This window comes from Zophobas morio, unplaced genomic scaffold (genome assembly GCF_036711695.1).
Source record: "Zophobas morio isolate AGI-343-1 ecotype UQ-CSIRO unplaced genomic scaffold, CSIRO_AGI_Zmor_V1 ptg000215l, whole genome shotgun sequence".
In the NCBI taxonomy this organism is placed as follows: Eukaryota; Metazoa; Arthropoda; class Insecta; order Coleoptera; family Tenebrionidae; genus Zophobas; species Zophobas morio.
The window spans coordinates 221,698-231,585 of NW_026972319.1; the positions used below are offsets into that span (position 1 = coordinate 221,698).

Consider the following 9,888-nt stretch of genomic DNA (forward strand, 5'->3'; position numbering starts at 1 on the left):
AGTAGTTCAAAGATTATATTTAGTAGATATTATTACACTCCCTCTTTTTATACATCACTCCATGTTTATCGCTATTACTCTTTTCTTTTTAAATTCTAACCGAGTTCTTATCTCACAATGTTATAGAAAATTATTACTGTAAAAAGTAACTTTCAAATTTTTTTTTTATAGAAACGGAGGATTGAATTCCAATTCGTATATACGCGTGAATATCACGGAGCGTGCCAACAAGGTCTGCCCTCGCGTTTTATTCTACTTCTATTTATCTTCCCTATCTATCATATATTTATATATCTCGTGGTTAAAAATTCTAATATCCCATTACGCCAAAAGCAACCAAATAGTTAAGGCTAACCCTAAACTTCTAACTTTCTCATACTTTATTAAAAAATTGCATAATAATATAAATAAACTATAATTATATGTAACGTGTGAGAAAAAAATCAACACGTGTATAAAATTTAAAAAAAAAAATGAAAAGAGTATATACGTATCACAAAGAGATAATTCGTTAATCAGTTTACCCTTTGTATTAAATTACCCTTTACAAAAGGATAAAATTTTTTATATATACATGTAAATAGCCTTACCAAATTAAAAAAAATAATTTATTTTGTCAATTAGTGCTTATAATATGCCCTTGTAAAATTATTATTTTACCGGCAGTAAGTCTTTAAAACTGGTATATTTAAGAATGATTAGTTACATAATATAGTAGAGTGTATATTATAGATAATAATTATAATATTGAGTTATTAAAGGCCCAACACGGTAACATTTTATTTTATAAATTTAAAGACTTCTGGGGAAAACCTCATAGCCAAAACCACTAATCAAGGTGAGAAAAAAAAGTATGTCGTGCTCGGGTCATTTATATATAAAAATGCCCTCAAGGGTTAAGCCCTCATCTATACATTTGTTAAACTAAATTTGCAGACATGATCATTTTATTTTATATAAAATTATTTGTATTCTATGTATTATGCTTTGTATTATTGCCTTTTAAAAATATAGTGTTTCCTTGTTCTAATTTTTTTTGTTTTAAAATTAATTGTTTGTAGTGATATTCGTGTTAAACTTCTTTATTTTTCGGTGTAGAGTACGAATAGTAACCAAAGGTCCTCTTGATAATACCCGCTAACGTTTCGTTCGACTAAGGTTTCTAAGCCCTTTATTTTCAGGTCTCGCTACAAGTAATCCTATATTCGGTGCTGCTGCTTCTGCAGCACTTGTGTCAATATCCTGATATCCTGATATAACTCATCTAGGTTACTCCCTTTTAAGAAATCCTATGAATTGAATAATTGATGTCACTCAAGATTTTTTATCAATTTTTTCTCAGTAATCACATTTTCATTAGTAAAAGGCTTCTCCTGTTCAACGATATTTTTTTCATTTTAAAATATATCCTTAACAAATAAATGAACTGTGCATTTTTTATTCATTGGTTTTCAAGTAGTAGGAAAACTTAATGAAGGTAAAAAGTGACTTTAAGGGAAATCGGTTATCGAAATGCTCTACACTAGAACCTTAAAACCAAGCTTAAGTAAATTAATGCTTAAGGTATCAATAAGGAGACCTTAAAGTCAGTGCTATCACTTAAGTTGAGGCGTCTAGCCGTAAATTAAAACTTACTTAACTGGTCAATATACATTTAATTTCATGCTTTATTAGCATAAAATTTCTGGGTAAACAAATTAAAAAGAAATTAAAAAAAAGTTAAGTTATACCCTTCTTGTGGTTATAACTTTACTTAGTTTTACTGGTCTTTAATATTCGTTTATATCTTTCCTAAAGTTTTTATCGCAGCCACCCTATATGTAACTCTTTTTATATACATATACAATTAATAATAACTATTGAAGCTGAAGCCCTACTTATATGATAAAGGGATTTGACCAAGTCATCACTTGTAAAATAGAGAAAGGGTTAAACCTGTGCGTCTATCAAAATTTTTATAAAAATTGTGTAAAGATGTATACTAAATCAAGAATGCTTTTATTGACCAGTTTCGGTCTGTGTATATACCTTTACAAAAAGCCGGAATATGCTTCCATATATAGTACAATAAATTTAATAGAAACTTTTACTTCGTTTAGTTGTATCCAGTTAATAAGGTACTCAAATTAATTTTTTTTTGTGTTGAAATACTCTCTTTTCTTGTATTTTTATTGGTTGTTCTCAGGTTTCTGATTGAATTAATTACGAATCATTTTTCCTGTGAAAATTAAGAGGGTTAGTGTTTTATGGCTGTGTACTTTAATGTATTATACCATGTTTTTTGTAATCTATATTTATTTTTGTTTTTCTATTTGTATTTTCCGTTTATATATTTTTTTATCTTGTTTTAAATTGTGTCTTAGGTGTTTTGTATACTGTGTTATTGTGTTAGTGTCCTTACAACTCTTAATGGCTTAGCATTTGAGTATTAGTCATTAAAGTAAAGCAAATGGACGCCCAAGAGAAAGGAGTAGTTTAGAAACTAAAGGAGGTTAGTTTACTTTGTAATCATTCTTTTGGTTCTACTTAAGATTCATGGTATGCTATGGGGAAACAAGATTTTTTTTCGGCGTATCATCCTTGCGATATATATACGCAAAACGTAATGTTCGATCTCAATAGCCTCTCAGTCCTGAATACCTATAGTTTTCTAAATGTAGAAAAGTAAGTTTCTCTTTTACTTCTCTGCAACTAGGAGCTAATTTTAAGTGTAATTTTGTAGTCTTAAAAAGAATATAGCGACTGACTTAAGTATCTCAAGGCTACCTAATTTATATTCTTTAGGGGGCCAAACAATTTACCCGTCTAGAAGGTAAAAATATTGTCGAGTCTGTGTACTCTATAAAGATCAAAGCAATTTTTCTTCTTATCGACTACGCTTCATAGTCAAATTATAAATCAATTGTTCTTCCGCAGTAAAACCCTGCATTCAAAAAACCACCACACTATTGGAATTTAGCCTCTGCTATTAACAAACCCCTAACTCATAACCTCCCTGCCAATTAAGCAACTAATAAAATACATATTTTCACCGGTGTGGGCCCGCGCTACTGTTCCAATTTTTTGTTCTCATTTTCATAGGTGTCCGCAGGTAATAAGGATAATTAGTCTTCAAAATGCTATAAATATATGTTTTTCTTATTACTTTTGACTTAGCATATAGTACAGTTTTATTATATTATTGATTTGTTAATGCTTAAGAGGAACTAGCCAGTTCATCTCTTTAGCTGTTTAACTTATATTGTTGTATATTCATTAAACTTTTGAACTGAAAAGTTTGTTTTACAGTAAAAATGGGTGGTAAGTGGGGTTATTTTCAACATGCCCGTGGGATTGTATATTACGCTATTTCTCCCTTTGAGCAGCGAGTTTTTGCAGGATTTTGGAAGAAGGTGATGAAACCTTCTTTAAATAATATATTTGTGTGTTATTGCCATTCTTTTTTTAGTTTACGCTTTTTTTACAGCAAGCAGATATATGGTCAACAAGGATTCGAGAAAACTTTTTTTACGTAGTTCCGCCGTACGCACTAATGTTCGCAGTTATGATATGGTACTTTATCCTTGTATGATTTCGTTTTGGTAAATACATTAATTTATTTATTTATTGTTAGGGCCGAGGCTGAATATAAACGCATCCACAGAAAAGATCCCAAGCAATATGAACACGATACTTAATATTTTTTGTGGAAAATCGTTAAAGAAAAAAAAAAATTTCCCCATAAATTTACTCATTAATGCTTAAGCTATACTAAAGATATAATTAACTTTAAAATTTTAAATAGTGAGTTTACTAATTATTAGCATATATAGTGCCCAAATTTTGTAAAAAAGCTTAGTGGTATTATTACATATGCTAATAATTAGCTTTTTTATTATTTATTTCATTTTCATAATACAGTGCCTACTAACACGGCATTCTTATATATTAAAACTGAGGCAGCTTGCTACTTTCAATTTTCGAACTATTTTTTATTAGTTAAAGTAGCTGGGTGTATTATAATAACCTTTTTAAAAACAATTGTCTTTGTTTTAATAGTATATATTTGTAGTAGTAGCTGATGCAGCAATCTGTAGGCAGGTATAGTCATGTGCGACCTAAGGCGCTTTCGATCATTACATTAGAAGAGGATTTAGAGTATTGTAACCATCTCGCCCAAATATTCTATTAATTAAATTTTTCATGCCTTTTTTTGCAGAGAAAACCTTTAATATTATCAAGCATAAAGTCATTATCTTATTTCATTACACTTAACTCAAAATTGTGCCTAATTAAGAACAATTAGGAAACAATTAAGTTTAACATAGTTTTTACTTACCTCTGCTCTTCTTAGTATTTGATAGAAAAAGATGAAAGGTGAAAGACTACTTTACTAGTAAATAGTTCCTCACATTAAAAACTAATTATTCGGATCCCGTCGACCTATGAAAGTTTAGATTCGACTAATTCGTATGCTTGAACATATATTAATTTGGTCGAGTTTAAGAATAAAAGATTATTCCGCAAAGGTCAATCTTATTTGTGTTTGTGTTTTTTATACAAGTCAGAGGTGTGTGGGCTTTTGAGGGTGGTTAGTAGTTAGTAGTTTAACGTGCGTGTTCGTGTTCCTGACTTGACAGTTCTTTAGCTATAAAATCGCGTGTTATTTCAGGAGGAAATGAATATATTAGAATTTATGAGGGCGAGGTTACATACGCGACCATCAAAAACCGAAAAAGAGAGTCGTGTCGCGGGGAACGAACCCACGACCTCGAGTTTAGGCGCGTCAGTGCTCTCAACCGCTGAGCTACGACGACGAGTCCCGATCCCGGTATGATGGATTTCACCGTTTAACAAAAGTTGTATACGTAATTTATCTCTCGGAGGTTGAGTTGTCATCGTAGCTCAGCGGTTATGAGCATTGTCGCGCAATCTCAAGCTCTCAGATTCGATTCCCGTTGGTGCCAACTCGCATTTTCAGGTTAGGCTGTAACGTATAACTTCCCTACAATACAAAATTCTAACGGAGTATTTCCTTCAAACGTCAGTTTTTCAGAGAGAACTATAATACTTATATTCACACGTGGCTTAGTGCACTTTGCTTTTGTTAATATAAAATTTAACAACTGCATTTTTAAAGGTTTTTTCTGCTTGTGCGGTTTGTGTCGAAAGTCGAATAATTGATATTCAGGTGAATACATTACACAGTGCTTTTTTAGTGTCTCTATAGTAAAGTTGATACTTAAAAGTCCCGGAGATAAAATATAGAAAGGAAGTAGGAGCGTTGACAAGGCCGTAACGATAACAGAAAGCTGTCTTCCATTCATCACATTCTATTATTCCGACTAAATGATAAGGATCAGGAAGGTTCTAGCCTGGTAAAAATATTAGCTATTGGTAAGGCTAAAATCTAGTAGTCCTTGAAGGAAGAGAAAACTTATTTTTCACGGTAATAACATTGAGGTCACGATAATCTATACCTAACCTCATTTCGTTAAGCTTTCTGACAAAGAAACTACTGGCTTTTATAAACTTGTGAGAGATCTAATCCATCGTTCATCTAAGACTTGACCAAGGAATACTTTCAAACTTTTCAACTTAGTTGCAAATAAGGGATACAGCTTACTACTAGTAGGAAGATTCGCTCCTTTAAACAACTTAATTTTTATTCGTAAGAACGATGAGGTGGGAGCGACAAATTACTATTATGAGCGGCTTTCGCTCGATATATATAGGTATACTGATTAATAACACTACATATACTTCTATAGCAAAAAGCACAGATAGCTACTCTATGCTTGTTACCATACAAGTAATATAATACAGCGAGGCAATTACCTTTCTTGTAGTTAGCACTATTAACTAGCAGTTTCTACCCGAAACTATTCAAGTTCGGGTTACTTAGCCTATACCTTTATTAGTTTTAAACAAGTTACCTTACTGCATTAGTGGCCCAGAACGAGATATAATGTTATTAGTCTTTACTCATTAGTACAAAAGCACTCCCGTCTGCGTTCGACTTTCTACTTACATTGAACGAGCTATTTTCATACTAACTTAGGCAAACTCGCCAATCTTTCAATAAAGGCTCCAAAGGCTTTTCGTTCACTACGTATAAAAATAAATAGCTTCAGAAAGCAAGGCCCGTATACAAATCGCAAGCTCTCGAATACTAGAGTAAGGCTAATGAGAATTTTACTTTAGTCTTCTTTGAGCAACTTTAGTCGGTCATTAGAGCGTAACAGGTCTAGTTTATGAACACGAAGGCACCAGGCACAAGGCATGTTACTAACCAAAGCGTCACATCCTAAGACACAGGGAATCTAGCACCTGCCAAAGAACGAAAGCCATAATACTGATTTTACCAATTTTTATAGCATGTCATTTCACACGTAGTTTGAGCCATATTTTAGACAACACCTTCAGCTCTCCGGAGTAAATGATAACACTGAGTCAGAGTTTAACCAAGAAAGTTACTATAATCACGGTTCTTTGGTTTACATAGTTAATTAGCTATTTATGTTATCGATGAGTCCAAGTATCTAATCGAATAATAGCCCGGTCAAGCTAAGAGTAAAAATTAATTAACCAGAGAGCTTACCGGATACTTACGGATAACGCCTCCAAATAGTAGAGGGTGACATAACCAAAGCCAAGGTAAACCCTGCATTCATCATGCATTACCCCTCCGTATGACCCCCAATGTTCAACACTAGATCGCAACCATCGTGAAGCGTCAGGGAATACCCAGTAGACCGTACGGTTTTTTCATATAGGTCCTATCTTTTTGGGTCGTTTTAAAGCATGATCCTAGGGAAAAAGAGTCACCCTCGCTCCCATGAAGTATGTACTTTACTACCGCGAGGTTCAGAAACCTGGACCATCAGCGCCAAGACACTTTGTATTCAGCGTCTCCATAGTTGACGCATAAAAGCTTTTCTTAAAATGATAGCTAACGCCTACATCGCTGTGGTCGCAGCGATAGCAAAAATGCTCGCGCAGGACAAGCGTTTAAGATACATATAAAATAGATAAAAAGCCTGAAAGGCTGACTTTAGCTCTTAAGTTGAATGCTAGTAATCTGTAACCTAATATAGTTATAGAAAGATATTTATCTTAATTTCATCATCATCTCAAATGCCGAGAGGATACGACCTTTCACTAATAACAGTAAGTTCTAAGCTGTAGTAAGCAACTATTTACGGCAGACGCTCATGTGTACATAACTTAGCCTTTGTCAAGATACCTCTCACCAAATTGGTAAAAGTAGAAAGATTATGTGGTGTGCTATGAATTGTCAAAGTAAAAGTGGTTCTACAGCAGTAGACCGTTAAAGGATTATTTTCCTATTTTAGTTGTTAATAAAAGAAAAAATACTTACGAGGAGATAACCTTATTAAATTAGTATCAATTCATTGCATAGTATTGTGCTTGTGTTTTTCTATTAATGACAAGTACGTACTGTTTAATACTTCTATCCTAATCCCGCACTAACCTTCCCTCAGATTGAAACGATCTAACAAATAATGCTTTCATAGCGGTGTTGATACTTTAATCTCCTAAGGAGGAGGTATCAGATAAAGGGACCTAGGAATGCTTTAAATTAGGAAAATGATCGAGTTAATATCCCCATTGGCTTACTCTTCTTTTGTTCGAGTTTAGCTTCTCAAAATTAATAGAAGACCTTCTCAGTTAGGGTAAGAATTAGTCTGATGAAGGTGGTCGCCATAAAGTAAAGGCCTTGGTTGATCTTTATACGATTATATACTTTATTATGTCAAATGATGGATGAAAAGTGTTCATACTCTATAAGTTGGACTTGGTTTACCACCATTACCTCACGGCTTGTTTGGTGCCTACTTTATTGCTAAATATATGGAGTGGATGTAAGTATCAAGCGAAATGAAAGGATTAAGAAATGTAAAGTTGTCAGCTAATATGTTTATATACTAACTAGTCTCGCTTCAACCAGTATAATTAACTTCTCAGTTAAAAAAAATCAAGATCCTTGTACGTCACGATGAGGCCTATGAACCAAATAAAAGGTGACAGATTAAGAATTCGAAGTTTAGTTACTTAAGCGTTAAATCCATATGCTCTATTTCTTTTATCATATCAGGCCAAAGTAAGAGTAAATTTCTTTAACATAGGTCGAAAGAAGTAGTACTAATTGCCTAAAACCATTGTAACCTCTTAGTTAGTTGCATGTTTCTCTTGGTAAACTAAGTTAGCTATTACCAAATTGAAGTATTCACGTCAATTTTACTACCAATCTAATATAGGTATGATTATCGTTTATTCGAGAATTTACCATAGGAATCTGGATGTTAATTCACCTGATGCTCGATAAAATGTTTATTTCTAGTATACCACATCATTACTACTTTCTACCTGTCAGATTTGTAAATAGGTATTGGATCTGCCTAACATGAATAAAAAAGCAATTACTAAGAAGAAAGTTGTAATTTGGTAGAACAAAACTAACGACCACTCTAGCAATGCTAATTAGCTTTTCTACCAAAGTAGAACGAAAAAAGGTAGAATAGTTATGTTTCTCCTTTGTTGCTTGGTGGTTCATGTTGTTTACTCGAGTTAGATCATTTTTTAACAACTAAAAAGCAGTTGAAGAAATAATGAGAAAAATCTTTACATTTAGTGTTCACTCTACAAGAACCCAAGGGCGTATTAGATGTTGCATATTCCTTCCTAATAACGATTCCGCGAAAATAAATAACCGGCCGTCTGTTTTTTAATTGTCTCCGTCATGCATTTTGTGATTTTCGGCTCTTTAACCTTCTTTTACTTACAATTAACACAGGAGAACAAAGTGAGGGCAGATGAATTTTGCAAAAGGTAGGTTGAAACTTTACTGATATCTTCCTCCAATTAATTACGAAATTATGCCGCTGAAGCCATAATAAATCCAGTAGAAGAGGATATATATCTAAATTAGCGACCAAGCATTTAACTGTTTCCACATGAGAACCTATGGTGGGATTAAGCGGTGAGATATGTTTGTTGTGGGGGCCCTTATTCGAATAACCCAGCAGAGATCACTAAAGTAACAGGAGTACGAAGAATTCGCCTACACGATTTTTATCGAGTGCTCAGTACAGTTGGCCGTATGTGAGCGTGCATCGCCATGTATAGTTAGGTACATATTCCTTGAACCGTACTCTAACCTTTAAAATCGAGGAACAGATCATGGCTCATTATTAAAACACTGCTATCTTCTCGCCGAGTTGCAGTCAGCAAAGTATACAAAAACACCTAAAACCCTGTTCAAAACACTAAACAAAAAGAAAAGAAAAAAAGAAACAGAACATAAAAACAAAAATAAATAGTATAATACATTAAGTATTAAATACACTAACCATAAAGCAAATACAAAAAATGCAAAAAACACAAAAATACAAACTCCTTAAATTTTTACACAACAAATGGTAAACTAATCATTACCACGTATAAAGTAATTTGCCACTTTATTAATTGGATACAGCTTAACAAAGTAAAATTTATAAAAACTAATCTAATTCAATTTAATCGATTATTCTAATATGGAAGTATTTTTTGACCTTTAGAAAAGGTATAAAAATAGAAAATCGATCATTAATTCCATGCTTTAATATTTTAATAAATCTTGTGTTTTATATAATTTATTTTATTGACTGCATCTTCTTATATTGTACTCATAATGTATATTATATTTTAATTATTATATCTAACATACTTTTATTATATACATTTTATACAAACTTTGATGTACTGTTGTAGTCCCGTTTACAAGTTTAGTTTGAGATTAAGGGTTAAAATTAAGGGTTAGGGGATTAATTACTTAGTGCGTCAGGTTTTCTAGGTCAGTTTTAAATTTTTTGGGTTAATCATACGCACTAATATATGGTAGATAAA

General features: G+C 32.6%; 1 protein-coding gene across 2 annotated transcripts; it reads left to right on the forward strand.

Annotated features, from left to right (window-relative positions):
• Nucleotides 1-3,052: 3,052 nt before the first annotated feature.
• On the forward strand, nt 3,053-3,707 carry LOC135146186 (cytochrome b-c1 complex subunit 8-like). Of its 2 annotated transcripts, none has more exons than XM_064078339.1 (4): nt 3,053-3,091; nt 3,289-3,392; nt 3,449-3,552; nt 3,614-3,707. In XM_064078339.1, exons 2-4 carry the CDS (start codon nt 3,294-3,296, stop codon nt 3,675-3,677), a joined length of 267 nt encoding a protein of 88 aa, XP_063934409.1. In that variant the 5' UTR covers nt 3,053-3,091; nt 3,289-3,293; the 3' UTR covers nt 3,678-3,707. The 2 variants fall into 2 exon arrangements, with proteins under 2 accessions (XP_063934409.1, XP_063934410.1); XM_064078340.1 differs by having other exon boundaries at nt 3,467-3,552.
• Nucleotides 3,708-9,888: the final 6,181 nt, after the last annotated feature.